General features: G+C 44.0%; 1 protein-coding gene across 1 annotated transcript in view; it reads right to left on the bottom strand.

Moving 5' to 3' along the window:
• Positions 1-618: 618 nt before the first annotated feature.
• The window catches only part of cd34 (CD34 molecule), a 22929-nt gene continuing 2761 nt past the window's right edge, over positions 619-20786 (bottom strand). The window contains exons 2-8 of the mRNA XM_080733735.1: positions 8176-8226; positions 7334-7578; positions 6533-6610; positions 3373-3484; positions 3206-3258; positions 1988-2140; positions 619-839 (exon numbers count right to left, since the gene is read on the bottom strand). Of these exons, the coding sequence (XP_080589861.1) occupies positions 651-839; positions 1988-2140; positions 3206-3258; positions 3373-3484; positions 6533-6610; positions 7334-7578; positions 8176-8226 (881 nt within the window). The 3' untranslated portion in view covers positions 619-650. The remainder of the gene's footprint in view (positions 840-1987; positions 2141-3205; positions 3259-3372; positions 3485-6532; positions 6611-7333; positions 7579-8175; positions 8227-20786) is intronic.

Raw genomic sequence — 20786 nt, 5'->3', positions numbered from 1 at the left:
TGTGGGGATGGATTGTTGCAGCTTTTTCTTTTTTTTGTCTGAGGCGGATGATGCAAGGCAGGGATCCTCCTGGGGGCAAGGCCAGCACACAGCTGTGACTCCGGGGAAGGCACAGTCGTCACAAGAGCCAGTGGTGATTTAAACAAAACAGCCGCTCCCCTCCCACAACTGCCCCGTTTCCTGTCTCTGGTCTCTAGCTTGAAGGTCATCGGCAACCCAGGGATACAACCTTCATCATCATCATCATCATAATATTTCTTGAGAGTAACATACATAACATGACTACAGTATTACTTTGCCTGACATTCCAATTCAGTCATTCCTTGTTGGGGCACAAAGCCAAAGGAGAGGGTGAAGAAACCAGAAGAAAAGGGAGCATCAGTGGTGAAAGAGGAGGGTTATTCTAATCCCTGACGTCCATCTTGTGGTGGTGGTGGTGGGATCTCTAGTTTCTAGAGGAGGGATGGATGGATGGATGGATGGATGGATGATGGATAAGGGTAGTGTGTGTGTGTGTGTGTGTGTGTGTGTGTGTGTGTGTGTGTGTGGGTGTGGGTGTGGGTGTGTGTGTGTGTGTGTGTGTGTGTGTGTGGGCGTGTGAGCTGTGAGGCAGTCGGTTCTGTTTTGTAAGGGGAGGGGGGGGGGGGTGTTCACAGCTCGGTATCTGCCGTCTTGGCAGTGGAATGGCCGTTTGTGGGAGGGGGCTCGGTCTTGGCCTCTTCAGGGGACTCTCCGTTGACGCTGGGTTTTTCCGGGGTTTCGGGAGGGGGGTTTAGAGGAGCTACAGATACAAGAGTGTTTCCCTGGTTCTGCTCATCTGCCGGACAGGCCTCCTCCGCCTAAGCACAAACATACACAAGTCTTTATGTATAATCTGACCACAATTTCATAAGAGCAGAACTAATTTCTTTAGAAACATTGGGTAAAGCTGCAATCCAGAACGAATGAATAAAACGTTATTTTAACAAATCTCTATGGTAGTGTATGTTAATATAATATAACTAGCACATTTGCAGTGGTTAGAGGCGTCTAGAAATTTGTCAGGTAGGAGGAGACCTACTGGTTGACAATATCTCCCCTGATCAGGTAGGGATTGTGGTAAAAAAAAAAAAGCGCAAAGAAGAAGACCCGGGTTCGAATCCGGGTAAACTTACTGACTGCATTATCTAAATGAATGCTCTGAAATGCACAAAACGTGCAAAAATATTGCAAATTCCCACACAGATGAAAGAGTGCCAAAAAATGGAATACACTTTTATATTGTATCATATTCCTGGATCAGCCGAAATTCACCCACGCCTGGACAAACACGTGGAAACACACCAACAAACACACATTATGTGGTCTTAAATATGTGATGCTGTGAGATGTACAGAGAGGCAGCTGCGTTTGGCTGACAGATGAAACGGGGAGATCAGTAGTTGCATATGGCAGCGGACAGCGGGGCGTGGGCCCCTGGATAACACTCTCCCTATGCATATTATTCCTCTCTGATAGCTGGCCAACAGTTTCCCCTAATTAAAAGACCTGGCCACGTTCCCTTGCGAAGAACGTGTGTGTCCCGTTTTGATTTCAAACATAGCAAACGCTGCAGCGTTTGTCAGGAGGATATGTGCACGTTCAGCGCGGTTGAAGTGATAACGAGCAGTCTGGCCAGAAACAACAGTTTAAGGCCTTAAACCTGGTGGCACTATGGAAGGTCACTGAGGTCAGCGTTTGAAAAAAAATTCTGAATACAAACTGCTTTATTTCCACTATTTTAAAATATATTTGAAAGTACACAATTATCAAATATGTCAGTCATCTCTTTATATATTTAAGTCATTTGTCATATCTTAAAAGGCAAACCGGAATGCAATTTTTAATCAAATTTGTATGTTCCAATGTTCAATGCCAAGAACGCAATTACATTGTTTATCGCAATGATTTGTGTGACACTTAATTGTCCAGTGAAATGTCATGATGGTGAGTGACGGCCCCTACTTACCAGTCTGATGCCCTTGGTGTCGGAGGCCCGTCTGTTCTTCAGACAGTAGCCCCCGATGAGCGCTGCGGCCAGGAGCAGACCGGTGAGCAGCACCGCCACAAACACAGACGACCCCGATGATCCTGAGCTGTATTCTGGTTCGGACACACCCAGCTGCACATATAGAAGAAATGCAGACCCACATACACGCACACGCACACCAAAGAGAATAGAGGATTGAGGTGAAATATTGAGGTGAAATATGATATCTTGAAATAATAATACAAGATCATAATTCAATCTCGAGGCATTTTTGTTGGACTCAGTAAATGAGATATGATTGTCAGAAGGGAAGATGTGAAGCTTAGCAGAAAGGCTTATGGGCTTAGTAGTCTGGGTTGAATCAATAGACTGCCTTGAAAAGCTTTAGTGGTTCTCTGCTTGTATCACTGCACTGTAAAGCCTCGATCAGAGTCGGCTCCGCGGTGGAAGGCTATCCACCTCGGTGTAGCTTTCCACCGCGAGTCCCGACACATCTCTCTGTTTTTACTTTCAGACAGATGGGCTCTTCACCCCGTTCACTGATTGGTCGATCTAGACCAGTCAGTCACGGTGAATAGGACTCCACCGTGACAGACTTATTTTCTGACTTGAGGTGGAAAGCTTTCCACCTAAAATTTGCGGTGGATAGCTCTTCACCGCAGACTCTGATCGAGGCTTAATACCCTGATTGTTGCGACCGGAGGTCGCAGTTTACTATGGCGTTTCTTTTACGGTCTATGGGTTTGCTGCTCTGACATCACGCTCTGACATCACTGTGATGTCAGGGGAACCACACTGACAGAATCCCTTTTATGCCCATATATGTCATATCCCTGATGTCATCAATATTAAGCCCATATCTAAAAGGACTTCATATGGGAATGCCCATATATGGAGGCCACATCCATATATGGCCAAGACAGATGGCCAAGACAGCCCATATCTGTGTGGCTGGTTCTACAGACAGGAATAGGGATCTCCATATATGGGCATAAAAGGGACGCAACCTCGCCCTTTACGCGTGTCGCCCTTAGGCGTCTTACTGGTTAATTTAACTCTTGAGAGTGTACATGTGGTTCCACATGTACAAATGAGGGTCCGTTTGGTTCCATTTGTACACTCTGAGTTAAATGAAGATTTTACTCTGTGTATTTCACTAACCACACCGGGTTAAATCTTATGAGACTGTCCACTCACCTGGCTTCCAATGTTGTCACTCGTGAGGGCCATAGCCAACTTCTCCCCCCCAGCTGTAGGGAAGCAAGTTTGTCAAAATTAGATGTATTTTCATGACAACAGAAGGCCTAGCATCAAGTTATTTGATAAACACTTGAAAATATATAATATCAATCTTCAATATGCACCATCAGGACTGGCGACCAGGACTGTTGTGCCATCTTGATTGATGTCCAAACGACAGCTGTCCAAGCCGCACCAAGCCGCAGGGTTTTTTTGGATGATCGATTTGGTTTCCTCCTGCAAAATAAGAGTTGTAAGTGATAATGTCAACGTACATGCATTATAGTCACAGTTCTGTCACCACACAGTTCTTGCAGTTCTTTGAATGTGTAGTAGTTGATCACAAGAGAGCAGTGCAGAATACACACCAAAATTGTTTGCTGACGACTGAACATTCACTATTATTTTATCGACAATGTTTTCTCTTGCTGAAAAAAAAAGGAATCGATTTCAATTTAAAAGAAAATTTGCTTCCTGAACTGACTGGATGGATTGACTGACTGACTTGATTTATTGACATCTTCATTGACTAAATACATAACCATATTTGAACAATCTGTCAAAAGGATAAAACATAATATAGCTCAAGAGCATCTTGACATTGTTATCCTTTTGAGTGTGTGTAATCCTAGCACCATGTATTGGTGGTGGTAGCAGAGAGACTTACTGTATAATACTTATAATACTGAGTGCAAATGATATATCTCTGTGGACACTCATTAGGGTGGAGTGCTGTGTGTTCATGCATGTCCTACATGTGAAACTGCAAGTGTGTCCAGCTGACTGTCTGCCTTTGTGTGTGAGTAATGGAGGCAAAATGCTCGATGGATGGAAAACAGATTGAGGACCACACCTTCTCTCTCCCACCGTAACCCTGAACCCTATGATGTCACCGCATTGCACAAGCCTGCTCTTTAGGGGCCGAGGGAGCGCGCTCCATTCCGTGCAATGTGATCCAGTCAGCGCTCTGTAATTTATGCTCTGTCGTATGACGGTGTCACGCGCCCAAAAAAGCAGATATACAAGCTCACAACGTGCCTCATCCGCGACGCATTGTGCGCTTGTATATCGGCTATTTCAGGGACGCGACACCATCATAGGACAAAGTATAAATCAGGCTTGACCATCTTTTTGTCAGCAAACTCTGGTTCCTCAGTTTATTCAATCAGCCAGTCAGTTGGGAGGGGCCTTTCCTATGACACCCAACTGCAGGGACGATAAAACTGCGTCAGCCCCCCCATCGCCCCCACATATCATCCACCCGAACTTCACCGACCCAGCAGTTACAGTTCTCCCGTGTATCCTGTTCTCTTCTCCATCTGCCTGTTTCCACTTGTGACCCATTAAAGGTTATGTTCAGGAATTCTATGCTTTTACGCTTTTCCTTTGCTGAGATTGACCTCACATTCTGTCCTGCTGCCATGGCTGGATTTCTCATGAGTTCAATTCCCGTTAATAATAAATACATTGTCTCTGAGAAAGATTCATATACGTACATATTTTCATTGATTTTGTTCAAGTTACTGACTTTTATAGTGACCATTGACTCGTGATAAGAGAAAAGGCCACCATTTCTCATGGGAATTTGCACAGCTAGAGCACATATTCTTCAATCTAAGGTTATTGGATTTTCTCCATGGACATGTTTAGAGATCTCTTGTCAAGGTCCTTCAAGCATCTTGCTGTGAAGAAGAAAACAAGCTGTGCTTTATCTACATGCCTTTATGCCTGATCATCAGCTAGACAAGCTGTCTGGTCAGTGTCAAGTACATGGCATAGCAACATGTATATGTTGTTGTGCTTTAATAATCATTATCAGTACGGGCTGCAACAGCTGTACTGTAAGACTGTAGCAATTAGGGTATAATTGTGTTGTACTATGTTTGTGTGCAGCAATGCGTGCAGCATTGCTGGGTATGCATGTGTCATCATCCATCGGTTAGACTTCTCTAATGAGACCATAATCTGAGTAACACATGTATCCCTCTATTGCCTCCAACTCTGCTAGCTTGGTGACAACAAGGAAACCAATTGCCATCAAACAACTGTGAACTAAAAAATCAGCGACACCATCAGACAACACCAGGCCCCACCAGTGCTGTGTTCTACCTGATACTGGGGTCTACGCTGTATGCTGTGAAGAAAAAAAGTGTATGCCCTCGAGAACCTTTCAAAGTAGCGTATCTGATAGGCATTATGCACTGGCGTATGCCCTGGCCACAGGAATAGCTGTGTATCGCCTCAAAGAATTCTAGAACACACCACTGGGCCCCACCCCTACAATTCCTCCAAGTGACCTGTGAGCTTTTGGAGCGCAGAACCTAACCTGGGAGGAAATATCAGTCCTTCTCTGCTTTTGTGAGGAACACTGCATCGTGATTTACAAAGCTTAAAGAATGTCTGAGAAAGAGATCTGTATTTGGCGGGCCCACGTTTCCAACTGTAGCCCTTTAAAACATATTAATCTTCTCCCCCGATGTGGAACAAGCTGCTTCCTTTGCAGCCAAGGTGCAGGGGGCCAGATAAGGGCTGTGGTGAATGGAACATGTCATTTGAGGCCCTCCAATGAGGGTAATGGAGCCCAGCGCTCTCCTTTGTCTCTTGTGCCCCTGTGGCCCTAGGATGTGCTGATATCTCAGCCGTTGGCAGCGCAGCGCAGCCTGTGGTTAGCATGTTATCGAGATGACAGGGACAGGCTATGGACCTCAGTGGGTTCAGTGGGCCAGGGTCAGGCTTCCATGCAATTGTTCTTGTTTATTAAACATTGCTCTGTATTGTTGTTATAGATTTCTTCCCTTTTATATTTTACATGGCCTATACTTCTTTCACTTGGCTGTGACACCTTTACTTTCTTTTCTGGCAGCATAGCTCAGGGGTAGAGAAACCGTTATTAGAGCACGAAGGGTTCCCGAAGGGTTCCCAGTTCGAATCCGGGCTCCCCCTGAGTGAATGTCGAAGGGTCCTTGGGCAAGACTCTGAACCCCTAATTGCTCCCGGTGAGCAGGTTGGTGCCTTGCATGGTTTCCTCCGCCACCGGTGTATGAATGTGTGCGTGAATGGGTGAATGTAATGCACAATCTCTGTAAAGCGCCTTGGATAAAAGCGCTATATAAATGCACCATTTACCATTTTCATTGCACACCAAGTGCTTTGTAAACCTAAATGCATTAGAAATGTTCAATACATTGCCGAGTATGCTGTTGTTGTGTTGTGTTCCTGTTGTTTGGGGAGGGGGGGGTGTTAATGTCTTGTGGGGAGGAATATTTAAAAAACGTAAAGGCTTACACAATCAGCTGTTGTAACGATAGCCTTGACGGTATCCTTGCCCTCCAGTGCTTCTTTGTCAACACACTCTACTTCAGGCTGTAAGGAAAGTGAGAAAAGCATAGGTGTCAGAAGACCTTGGAAAGGTATACAGGGAACCGTGTGTGGCGGTAGCAAATGTATAATCCCCCCATTATCTATTCTTCCTCTAGCTATCCTACAATACATTCAAAAACACAGATATACAGATTTGACAAGGTTGATGTTGACGCAAAAAGATGTTCCTCGTTCTTTGTGTCCTCTAAAATAGCTGCCAAGTTCAATGTCTAACTGATGCTTAATTTACAGAAATTCAGATTTATTACAATGGTATTGCATTGTAGTGTGGCTCTGCTCCCGTGATGCTCTGGTCTAAAAAACAATCTGCGCAAGCAGACACAGACTGTGAGATCACAAACCCTTCCAAAGCAGAGTCTAAATACAGCATACACAGTTATAATACCTATGCAAATATGTCTTCCCTGTGTATTTTTGGATACTTCCTAAAAGTCAAAAGGCCCAATTGAAATACACTGCTTTAATGACATCATAAAATCATCCCCTCCCCTTTTTACCATACAGCAGCACCTGTGGGTGTGGCTTACTTCAGCTGGGTCACCACCCACCTTAATGAACAGGTTGTGCTACATAAAAACATAATTTCAACACTTTCTGTATACTTTTTTGAAAACGATCTTCCTCCAAGTATAGTCATAATACCTGATGATCATGTTGTAGGGGGGGAAGAAATCACGGCATTGTGACAAATAGAATAATACTCACTATCACCAGTTTGAGAGGGGCCAGTGTTTCAGCGGCAGCCTCAGTGGCATCGAAATTTAACACATTGACTGCGAACGGGGCAGCACTGGTCCCAGAGATGTCTCCATTATCTCCCCGGCTATCGGCGTTGGGGGCGACGGTCCCGTCTGGAGCAGCAGTGCCTGCAGTGTCTGCAGCCGCTGTGGCACCGGTGTCATCAGCAGGGGCGTCCGGGGCTGCGGTGGCATCTGGAGCATCTGTGGCCCCTAAAAACACATCATGACAAAGATGGTTTAAGTTAAGACATGTCGTCATGTTCAGGTACTGTTACAGTGTGACTAGGTGGTCCCTTGGGAGCTTGCACAGTCCTGTGCGACACCATATGTATGATGGGTACGAGTGTATAATCGGACTAAAACCAAGCTTGACTTGACGTCACTGAAAAAAAAGATGGCTGCCAATAGTGTTATACAGAGGTACCGGCAGACTAAGGGTGGAGCTGAATCCATGGTAAACTGCAGTTAGGATTGGAGTATTTTCCTATGCAAACTTCAAATAAAGTTTTCAATCAATCAATCAATCAATTGTTACACCCCAGTGCGTCATCAATTGAAATCTGCCCCCCAAAAATCATAAAACAGTTTAATTCCACAATTCAGTAACACATCAATATAGGTATGTTTACACACAAACACACACACACACACGCGCGCATGCACGCACGCGCGCACACACACACACACACACACACACAGAAATGTTTATACTTTATAGATCGATAATGTATTAGAAACAAATTAAATCCTAGAATCATTCCGGGTTTGGAGCCAGAGAACGTAAAAACAAGACATGATATAACATACCTGGGTCAGCAGCAGGTGCATCAGTAGCATCCTCGTCACACATCACCCCATCTGAGGAGAGAGAGAGAGGGACAAAAACGTTGGTCTTTGATATTCATTTGATATAGGCTACATCCATGTTATCATTGCTGTATAAGCCTCCATGGCTTATAAATGCTGACCTGTGTAATGCAGTGAAGGCTAAAGCATTGAATGTACTGTTGTCAATTAAATGTTTATCAATGTCCATCACCATCATTTTTCACCTAAATGGTTGTATGACAAGCTTCTGTTCAGTTATTCTACTCCCCCCTTATACCTGTGGTGTTTTGCAACTTTGAATGGGTTCTTAAAGTTCACCCCCGAAATGACATTTTGTCTATCGATTACTCACCCCAGGGAGATTTGAGTGCAATAATATTTTGTTGTTTTTGTCGCATTCCTAAGCCAATAATTTGAGGAGACTCTTTGTAGGCCCATTGATTCCGGGTGGAGACCCAAATGCATTTGGGTCTCCATCCGAAATCAATGGGGGTACATTTATTATAATCGAATTATTGGCTTTTGTGGTGAATTACTCCTTTAACCACTTACGGTAAGTCGTATACTTATCGTATCGTATGGCAATTAAGAGTGACAATACAAGCTCTTGTAGGTCTCATTGCGGCACATTGTGAGCTTGCAAGATCAGCTATTTTAGCCATTTATTTTAAATTGACAACATTTTAAAGTTGTTTGCAAATGTTGAAATTAGCAATGCTAGGTTGAAAGAGGTCAACCATTACTGTTCATCTTTCAGAACCCTGTTTCCTGTTTCAGGTCAGTGCAAAACCCCCAACACAAGGCCCACTTAAGCCACACTGTCTACATAAAGAGGATGCATTTTCTAGCACGTGGGTGGTGTGTTTGAGCGAGTGTGGCTGAGGGATGGAGGATGGGTTCTAACAGACTGTAGCTGGGCCCCTGACGCCAAACTCATTTGGCCTGTTTGCTCAGCAGCCGCAGCTAATTGACAGATAGCATGGGCTAACCCGCTGTTCACAGCTTACACAAATAAATGTGCATGTCAGAAGTTCACAACCTCCTGACTCCGCACCCATCCTCTGGGAGAGGTCCCGTTTTCTGGAATAAGATCCGGATTAGCTGGTGTTTGGCGTGAGGAAAGTCTTGCTGGCATAGTAAGGTGAAACGGTTAAAACCACTCCTCAGACTAATAATGTGTGAGTTTATGTGAGGTCAATGGGTGGATGAATTACACAGTAAAACCCTCAGTGTTAAATTAACCAAAAGGACCTTTAATGGTCCATTTGATTCATTGTGTACACTCTCTGAGTTACAAATGATACATTAACACTGGTGATTTAATGTGTATTACAATTCAGTTATCAGAAGCTGTGACTATTTTAAAGTTAAGTGTATTAAAAGACATGCAGTTTCTATTGTTACATACAAGTTCTTAGTTAGGATGGCGAAACCGGCTAGTAAGCAAGAAGTTTGGAGTTGTAAAGTCATTATCGCCTAAGGCTAAGAAATACAGGCAAACATTCCATCTGTGAGATCTGTGCCTACTACATCATCAGGGTCAATAACAGTCTCTCTCGGTTGTATTGTCTTATTAAACACCCCCCCACGCAGAATAAACTTCTTTCTAGCACAGCTGAGACCCTAACTCTTCCTCCTCTCACAGTCATATCCAAGCTCCCTTCACAAGCTAGCATTGTACTGTACCTCCATTTATCGTGCAAAAAGAAAATTCGACAGACTTTCCGTTGTGGGGAAGGAAGTAGTGAATCCCAAAGGCATTGGCTTATCATTTTAATCTTCTACTGTTAATCCAGGCCGGTCAGATTAAAATGTGACTTAGAAATATGACTTTTGGAATGCAATTCAGGATTCAGTTTGTGGTTCTCAAACTAAATGATTTACAGTTACGAACCAAATGATCCCTTACAGGTCTGTAACTCTCAGTTATGGAGATCCATGGCCTAATACCGTTTTTCCCAAACAGTGGGTCAGGAACCATTTTTGGGTAGCTGCAGATAGTCTATTAATTCATAACAACAAGAGAACGTTTTTGTAATTTTCAGTCCCAGGGAGACACCAAAGTTATCTTTCAAGTTTCAGCTGAACAAGTTTGGGAACCAATGACCTAAACCAGGGGTCTTCAACGTTTTCAGGCCATGGACCCCTTAGTTGAGAGAGAGATGAAGCAGGGACCCCCACAACCTTTTCATAGATTCCATATTGTTTGGTATTTTGGATTCATGTCAACTTTGTATTTTCAGATATTTAACCGTTTGAACCGTCAAAACTTGACCTTTCATTCTGTACTTAATCTGCTCATTTTCCCCTCTACACCAAAGCTCTTTGCCGAAAATAGACGATCTACAGTGAGCTTGTAGATCGGCTATTTTTGGCTTAAGTTCTCCGAATATGGACACTAGGGTTCAAGTGGTTAATGAACTGAAAGAAACTTTCTATCACTCTTTTTCGAGGACCCCCTGTAGTAACTCTGAGGACACCCTAGGGGTCCCGGACCCCCTGTTGAAGACCCATGACCTAATGCATACCAAAGTGAGGGTCCTTCAAATGAAACCGTTTGAGAACCACTGCTATAAACAGAACTTTGCTTTACAGCCTTCAAGTTGCCACCATGATAGCGTGTGTCCAGCACTATATCCCAGTCCTTCCCCCCCTGCAGTGCTGTGTATCTCCACAGCCTTAGGCTGAACATTGTGCAGAGTGGGTCATCTCAGCAGCCATAACCCACAGCGACGCTCTTTAAATATTTTTAAGCATCCTGCGCGATAGAATCACATTTACACTGCATCTAAAGACTCCACCTTTTGCACAAAAATCGCGCATTTTTACCCCAATGTTCCTAGCAGCTTCTCCTGAAGCTATTGTATTCGCACGATGTACACTTTGTAGAAAAGTAATGTGTGGGTTTGCTATGCAAATCTTTCCCCAGAGTGTCTCCTACGCAATTTTCGTCACCAAAGTATCAGGTTACAGTTTGCTTCAGCAGTGACGGGCGCAGCAGCGAGAGCCTAGCTAGCCGAGAGCCTGTATCTTACAAGAAGTTGGCGGCCCTTCGGGCCACTCACATCTAGAGTTCGGCCCACTCACCTCTTCACAGCAACATACTGTCTGTCTGTGTGTGTGTGTGTGTGTGTGTGTGTGTGTGTGTGTGTGTGTGTGTGTGTGTGTGTGTGTGTAGGGGTGTGTGTGTGTGTGTGTGTGTGTGTGTTGCTAAAATGAAAACATTGAAATAATGAAAATAAAACATTGGCAGGCCTATTATAGTAATAATAATAACACAATTAGGCCCAAAAAAACTTTTATTTTCAAAAAACTTTTTTTTCAAAAAACTTTTTTTTTCTCCAAAAAATTATTTTTTCTCAAAAAAATATTTTTTCTCAAAAAAAGAACTACCCATATTTGCCCATTACAAATCCATTTGATTGCTGGTATACCGTGAGGGCCCCCGGAGGGGGCCCGAGCTCTAGATTTGAGGGCCCCCGAAGGGGGCCCGAAATTCGAGTATATTTTAATTGGCATAGGTGGGCATAAATCCTGCATGTTTAACAGTTTTATTAAAGAATTTGGTTAATTCCCTTTGGAACAGAACAACTAGGGTTTTCTTTTTCTTCTTTTCTTCTTTTTTCATATTGATGCTGTATGCAGTATGCTGTGTAAGCCCCCACACCCCGGAAAGACAGGCATCTGGATGTTTTGTCAAATACAAGTTGGTATTTGAAGATTTCATTCACAACTAGAAGGCCGATGATTGGAAAATGCACATATATTTTTTATTTAAACCTTTTAGCCTCAGTGTCTCGGGAGAGCATTAATAATTGCACTAAAGTGCTCACTTGTACAGGGATGCACAGACATGCATGCACACTCCACGCGCACTCACGTGTGCGCACATACCGGTACACACACACGCACGCACACACACACACACACATGCACCCACACACTCGCAGAGGCCATCCTGCTTGCTGGCTTTATCACCTGTCTAAACTCTAGGCCACAATGACAGCAGTTTATACAAAATAACACTAGTGTGTAGACACAGGCAGCTCAGAGAAATCTCTCTCAGCCTCCTTCCAAGCCCCTCAGCACTGACATGAAGCCCAAAGACTTCTAGTCTCAACACAAACACGTGGAAATAATATACACAACACTCCCACAACATATAAACACAAGCGTGGCCTCTCCCCAGAGGCTGTTTGGATGAGCTTAGAGAGCATGAAGACCGGGTTTCCTGACAAAGGGACTTTTGACCTCAAGTAAAGCCCAGTGGTGGAAAAATTACACAATACTGCAATATAGGCCTGTGTTCAAAAAGTTACTTGAGTAAAAATACAAAGGTATGATGACATCCGAGATGTAGTGGAGTGGAAGTGAAAGTGTTGGAAATGGTAAACACCCAAGTAAAGTACAAATAGGGGTGGGCGATAAGGTGATAATTATCGTTGAGACGATACAATGTCTCCATGATATGCCTTTTCAGAGATATCGTATATATCGTGGTACAATTGAGGGAGCCTTGTAGAAAAAAATCCTTTTTAATCGTTAATACAGAGATTCGTTGCAGAATTAAATTTAAACCTGCATTTTGGTCTAAATCAGTAGTTCTCAAACTTTAAAATGTCAAGATCTCCACTTAACTCTGACAGTATACAAATGAAACCAAATGGACCCTTTACGGGTCCATTTGGTTTCATTTGTATACTGTCAGAGTTACATACTTGTAAAGTTCAATTTAGACCTCCCAAAAGGAACCCAGAGAGTCTAGTTTTTGTCAAGTAACTTGAAAAATAACCATCAAAACCAACGTGAAAAAGAATCGTGATAAAATCGTGTATCGTGATACAGCTTGGGAAAATATCGTGATATTGTATTTTTCCATATCGCCCACCCCTAAGTACAAATACCTCAAAATTGTACTTAAGTACAGTACTTATAAGTAGATGTACTTGGTTACTTTACACCACTGCTCAAGTAAAGCCCCGCTCTTCGCTCCACTACTGGTCAGATCTACATGAACGTCCTCCCTGCTTGGCCTGGCTGTCGCTCACACACCATGGGTGTTCCATCTCTGACACGAGGTGGTAGCTGCTCCTGGCAGCTGCAGGGCAGTAAATCATGGGTTAAAGAGGGGATCCAAGGCCCCGGGATGGTGAGTGACACTTCAGACGCTGCCTGTGGTTCAGACCAATCAGCCACAATTACGTGGCGAGGACCAATAGAGAGACATTTAACCACTTTAATGTTCGTACAACGAATAGCGAAAATACAACCAATCTACGAGCTCACAACGTGTCACATCCCAGCTTGTATTGCTTTTGCTGTTATTTTGCTATTACATGCACTTTAAAGTGCATGCATTTTTAACTTCAAACTCCAGACCCGACCAATACTATATGCTGGATTTTGACCTTTACAGGACCCATTAGAAGGCCTAGCCTACAAGGCAGACTAGTTTTTTGTTGACAGTTTGCTGAAATGTAGGGGGTAGCCTACAACTGCAAGGTTCATGGTATGTAGATGGGTCATTCATACACCATATTTTTACGAGCGTATTTTCACTTGGATAAGGTTAACCAGCTCTGCGTTCTTCAGGCTGCCATACTGTAAACATATCATATGTCCCCATGGGCCCATAAATAAGGTACTATAATACCTTGGAAGCATGTCAAGAATTTCACAACTCGCAGCAGTGGATTTTATATGAGGAGGGTGAAGGAAGGTCATGAGAAATCAAATCAGTTGTGTTTACGTATCATCCCACATTCTACAAATCAACGCATTCATGTCCATAAGCATGACAAGCTGAGCTGACCTGGCATTCACACATATCGTTGTTGTCGGGTGAAAACCTTGTATGTCCAAAACCGTTCGGTTTGCATTTATCATTTTAAAAATCATTTAAACTTGTGAAAACAGCCGATCTACAAGCACACAACGCCTCGCACCGCGAGGCGTTGTGTGCTTGTAGATCTGCTGTTTTCACTACTTTCGTGCAACGGGCTTGTATGATGAAGCTAGGGCTTTACTTTGCGAAAGAACGTACAAATTTGAAACTTGGAGATACAAGGTTTCTACCCGACAACGACGATATACAAACTAGTGTTATGCCCAATTTATGCTCGCCAAGCTCACAACGTGTCACATCTGCGGCGCGTTGTAGATCAGCTATTTTCTGTGCGTGACATCTGTTGTATATCAGGCATTAGCATAGACCCACCACTTGCCACATTCAAGGTTGACTGGTGGGAGGGGTTTGGCAGCACCGGTGAACTGGAGTATAGGGAAGCCACACAGTTTATTTATGAGCTCATTTACAGGTATATCCATGTATCCATTCAGTGCACCCAGCCTTTGTACATGTTGTTAAATCTACAATACATGTAAATAAATCTGCAAACACAGTACCGTATTCCATAGCAGATCTTTTTTTTTTTTTTTTTTTGCATCAGCACACATTGCCTTGTCTTCAAAGTGGCAATTGTTTTATTGTTGTTACATCAGTGCTTGGTGAGAGGTTCACCACACTCTGCATCACACACACAGAGCTGCCAGACTTCCTCATCACCCAGAAAAGTCGCATCATGCTTTGTTCTTCTTCTTCAACTGACAGTCACAAGTAAGACTGGGTCTTTGTTTTGTTTTGATCAGTTACCATAGCAAACAAGAGTTTCCATAGCAGATGTTTGGGGCCCAGAGACTGCGCCAGGCGAACCATCGATATCATTACCGTAGAGGCAGCAGATGAGGAAGGATTTGGAGCAGGAGAGAGACAGAGAAGTGATAAGGTGGATGGGGGAAAATCATCAGTCTAGGTGTTGATGTTGATATGAAAGCCAGACCTTACATTTGGTTCCGTTTCCCACCGGACGGCCCAAAACAATTTGACAAAAGACACGCACGCAAATGACATGTTTAGCCTGGCCCTGCATGCATTGCTTACACTCGCACGCACAAACAAGCTGACTCTGGGGTGTTTTTTTTTGTTTTCGTTTTTTTTTTGTGCCAGAATGACAATGTCAAATTGAAATGCATGATTGATACTGTGTCAACTAGAATGGCAAGTATAAATTAAGAAAGAAAATACTTTTTAATGGGCCTTGTATTTAATGGCAACATACTGTAGGCAACTTTACCATTAGATTTTCTTAAACTCCAGTGTGTTATTCTGGGCCTATCTATATATCTATGCCATGCCTATCTACAGTATCTACTGTACAGTATATATCTCTATCTACTCCCAGTCACTCTAAAACTGCTGCCTCGAAAAACAATATATGCTTTGTACGTACGATCGAACATAGCTGAAAATCAGAAAGAGTTCAAAGCGGACGTAATGGATGAATTGTAAATTTGCCATCGCGCATGCTTCTCCAACTGCCCTAAATTGTCCAGCTCCCATTCCTTTTTCCTCCAGTGATGGGATGTAGGTTGGTGGGTGTGGTTTACAGGGGGTGGGGGGTGGGTGATCCAGGGAAATGCAGTGAAAACAAACATTGTCACACCATAGCCAGAGAGCATGAGCATGGGATGTCCGGGCAGTCTTTTACAAATGGCCCATCTGAAATGGCCCGCTGCCTGTTCATTCTCCAGGGAGAGCGGGGAGGAGGCCCAGTTGAAGGGAGGGATGGAACAGCTGCTAGAACCTCCTCTGGGACCTTCCTCCACGCACTTGTGCCTACAGTTACTGCACTTCCAGAAGGCATGAGGGACAGTGGCACTGAGGCTCAGGGTTTGCCTCTGTCCTCCACCCAGACCCCAGGGACGACACCTTGGCCGTCATCACCACACCACACCCTCCCCTCGTTCCATGTCCCCCTCCTTCCCACTTCCAGATGTCTACTGCTAGACACCATGAGTCCTTCCCCTCCCTGCTACCCCTCCCTTCGCTGTTGCGAGAGCGTCCCCTCGGCTAAGACCCTAGTCTGGAATTCCACCGGTCCCCTAGACCCTCCAGGGAATACCAAGACTGTGAGGAATGAATGAGTGGACAGACTGCGTGACCAAACTAGGGTAGGACAATGGGGTTCCCGGGTGTTAGCAAGCATCCCAACCTTTCCATCTGCAAAACATCCTTAAGGTGAAAAAGGTGATGGGGTGGTCACCAGCTAGGGACAGTGTGTGTTACCACATACGTATGATAGACAAACAGGCAGGCAGATAAGCGAGCAGACAGACAGACAGACGAACCAAGCACTGTTGCAAAAGTCCCAGTATAACCCTGGAGACCAAACACAGGCCAATTTCCTCCCAAGGCGAGACAGCCACTCCAAACACTAAAACCACAACGTGGAAAATAAATCTGAGGGACAACACCACTAGAGTCCCCAGTTCTCCATGCTGGCCGAACGTGAGAACTATTTGGACAGCCTGGTGGCAAAAGTTGACTTTTCTGCCCTGCCCACGCCCCTGGTGTTTTTAAACAAAACACAAGTTGGGGTTGAAAAATATGAAAAGGAATTAACAGCAGCCCTGGAATGTTATCTATGCACATCCTAGGACAGGATGTAGCTGTCACGGCACGCGGCATGGATTGACCTCTCCAAACCTCAGAGGTGAACATGCTGGCGGCTACAGATAATACCCACCAGCCCTGCTATATGGATGGACCCAATGCTATACTGCCATGTGCCATAGACACAGTAGTGGTTATCATGGGACCTTAGCACAGCAATTTTCCACTGCAGCACAGCATTCTGATTTTGAGTTGTACTTAAGATTATTGTAAAATGTTCCCTCTGGTAGAGGACAGTAAATACTGTCATAAAATCCATGAATGTGGAAACGTTGACACAAAAAAATGGAGATCCTGCTTTGGAACAGAATAGGCCAGGCTATATGATTCTGATGGTAGCTACTGTAGGCCTACATACCAGAGTTTCCCCCAGCCCCTGCTTTGCTAATCAAAATAATGTCGACCAGTGTCTGAAATGTAAAACCTTTGTTTCCAAAACAGCCTATCCATCTTTTTGAGCAAAAGATAAGTTGGAAACACCAGATGCTGTGAGCGCGGCTATAGCAGCACGCTGTAGCAGAACACTGCTCGCCTCTCCCTGTCAGAACCAGCGCTGTGCTGTAACAGCAGATGTCCATGGACCTGTTCCAACTGCCTCTTGACGCGAGCTTGGTGGAGAGGGGAGAGGCTGTAAAAGGATATCTAAACGTATAGCCCTCAACTATCTGGCATCGTATAATGATTTAGATTATGGAGCCACAGTGAGCGCAGTAAGGGAGAGGCAGAATGAGGAACGATAGGAAGAGTCTGCTTGACCTGGTTCAACTCCACAAACCCCCCCCCCCTCCTCCCCCCACTCATACAAGAGGAAAAATCCCCATGCAGAAATCAAGGCCTCCACACAATAAGAGCACATGCACGCTCAAAAATGCATACGTGAATGTGAATTTGCGCGCCAAGAGCCCGAAACAGGATGCAATCTTGTGTTTTCAATTAGGTCGGATAAAGAGCAGGCTCAGCGACGTGCCTTTTACTGAACATTAATTACCCTGAGCAATTATTCTGGCAGTCAAAGGGCCTCAGCCAAGGCTCATTAACCGCTTTTATTCCGCAGGGTAAACAGTATATACCACTATAAAGACAGCCTAGCCATCTCTAACCGTTAATATATTGCAATGGGCGTGTATCCCGCCGTGTGCGTTAGAGTCTAACGTACACAAGGGTATACACGCCCATTGCAAAATTTTGGAGCTCACTAGTGACTTCACCATGAACTGGGATCCATCAAAGTGATGAGAGAACTTTCAGTTACTACTGAGGTCTTAGTTCTCTGAGACAAAGCACTAAGCTGTCTGTTTCCAAGATATCATTTTAGAATACATTTTTAATTTTGGAGTTGCTCATTAGTTTAACATCAGTTGACTTCTACAATCTCACATCTAGCTTCTCGGTCTCTACGCACACTGCCCTGCCAAGTTTGCTGTATTGAAATGGTGGAGGAATAGGAGGAGAGGGCTCCTTCTCCCCCTTGCTGTTAAAGCTCAGCAGCTGTAAAATTGCAGCGGGGTGCCAGGGGGAACAAGGAACAATAAGCTCACCAGAACTGCAGTAATTGGAAAAGGAAGATTTGAATGCTAGCACGGCCGTCTGCTATTCATTAAGATTGTTTCACTAGGTAAACATTGTTGCTAGACAATCTATTTCTCCTTGTCAACCCATTTTTCCTGGATGCTCATTTGGGCTATGGTGTGACACAGGTTTTGTTTTCTTCTCACTAATGAGCTTTGTTTGGAGTAGAGAGTGGATGGGCTCCAAATAAAGACACTCCAGAAAAGAGGGGGAGGGAGTTCTTAAGAATGTTATGCTGAATGTGTTGATGGAACCCAGAGGATGAGGTAATACAACGGACACAAGGGCGGGGAAGTGTTTGTTGTTTGTCATAAAAGTTTCCTTTTTGAACTATGCTCGTGGATGGCAATGCAAACAAGGTCTGCCTGGCTCAATGTCAAATCATCACTCACACTTGGAGCGTGACAAGTGACAGTTCTGAAAGGATAAAGCCACCAGATCTGGTCGCCCTATGAGCACTCGTGGTGCTTCAGCTATGACGGCCGGGGCCCAAGAGGAGTTACACACACCCTGACCTGACATAAGAACACCACTGTCTGCCAATGGCTTACGTAAAACACCAACGCCCTCCAGCAAATGACGTGAATCGAACTTTGCCATCACGACGTGGTACTGAAGGAACGCTGGTCAATAGCTGTGAGTGCCGTGAGAAAGAGAGCGGCGGGTACTCTGCCCATGTTGAAGTTGGCAGGGGCAGCCATTGCCTGGTGAAGAGAGATTGTTGCAAATTTGACTGCAGAAACATATGCTGTGTTTATCACAACTTGCTCCATGACAGTGACGTGCCTCATTCTGAGAACCCGTCCATTGTTACTTTGTTTTTGTTGTAACTAATACTCAGACTGTCTCTAATAGAACTGAGAAGCCTGAGAATTAGCGTGTTTCTACTCTCTGCGGCCCTTTCTGTGTTTAGATTTATTTGAATTGGATTCATGACTCCATGCTGACATGACTAGGCTGTGTCAGGGAAAATTACAAATTGCCAAGCACTCGCAACACTCACCCTCACATGCTTGTGCATGTAGACACGCACTCTTGCACGCACGTGCGCGCGCATGAATGCACGCATGCGTCGTCTTCAGAGCCTCTCAACTGTGAAAATGCACATAACACCACCACAAATGTATTTTGGAGAATGTCCTAATAGCAATTGTGATTGCAACTTGTAGTACGCATTAGGACCACATTGGAAACATGTGTTTTATTATGCTTTTATATCCAGGGTTTAAGTTATATTGTGTTTGCTCGTATTTCTTTTCCCAAAAAAACAAACAAATTAGGCACAGACATAGCAACAAAAACGACCTGTTTCACCCCATCTCGAGAGCAGATTCAAAATGTGGGTTTTCCCCCAAACTTTGAGTGAGAGATAATTTATTCCAAGAGGCGTTGGATGACATCAGCCAACAGTGCAGAGTGCAGACCATGCCCATTTCAGTGCTACATATTTGTGAATCTACATAACTGCTGAGTGAAAGCCAGGAGAATTAGGAACATTAAACTAAATCTGCTTACAGAGAAGCAAGCATTTGACTGTCTGACTTTGATACGATACAAATGTTAACTCTGCTAAATGCATTCAAATGCATTCAACTGCATCAGTGAGAATCCCATCTGTCTCTTGACATACACACACTCTCTCTCTCTCTCTCTCTCTCTCTCTCTCTCTCTCTCTCTCTCTCTCCCACCCACAACAATCTCTCTCTACTCCAACGTTATCTTCACATTATTTGTCGCCTCACAAGTTTACACTAGTAAAATCGTTAGTGAAATCCTTTTCTACCCAAGCTACGCAAGTAATTGCATTTACTGTATTACATAAATAATTAGGCCTACAGGAATAGTGGAATACTGGTTCCTCACACTCTTGCTTGACTCAGTTATACTGTGACCAAAAGTAGTTTGTCTTGGCCTCTCACTGAACTGTCCATGAGCATCAGTGAGATGCTATAGGGAGATTTGCAAGACTCGAGTCACCAAGGACAGTAAACATTGTGATTCCACACTTCAGTCTAATACTGAGTGGCTGCAAATATTATTTTACATAGCATTCCTTACATGCTATATAATCCTATCGTTTCTTTCCTTATGTTTACTATTATTGATGATGATAAATATTGTTTACTTATGTTTACTTATGTTTACTTATGTTTACTACTATTATCTTTAACCTGTACACAAGACGTAACATAATGATCTCCTTGAACCTCAATGTGTGTGTTCAGATGAATGATAAGAATGAGGTCTCTGGCCAATTTAGTTGCCTGTGTGCGCGCGCGCGTGTGTGTGTGTGTGTGTGTGTGTGTGTGTGTGTGTGTGTGTGTGTGTGTGTGTGTGTGTGTGTGTGTGTGTGTGTGTGTGTGTGTGTAGTACAAAGAGTGTTTCAAAAAGTCTTCTGATCAGCCACCCTCCCTAATGACATCAATGACACCAAACTCAAATGTGACATTGATGGAGCCCCCTTCGTCACAGTGATTTGGAGAATGGGGTAGAACAAGACAGGAACTGT

Source organism: Nannobrachium achirus, assembly GCF_963921795.1.
Source record: "Nannobrachium achirus genome assembly, chromosome: 9".
NCBI lineage: Eukaryota > Metazoa > Chordata > Actinopteri > Myctophiformes > Myctophidae > Nannobrachium > Nannobrachium achirus.
Note: the sequence above shows the minus strand (reverse complement) of the source record. Positions and strands in the feature narration are given on the sequence as shown.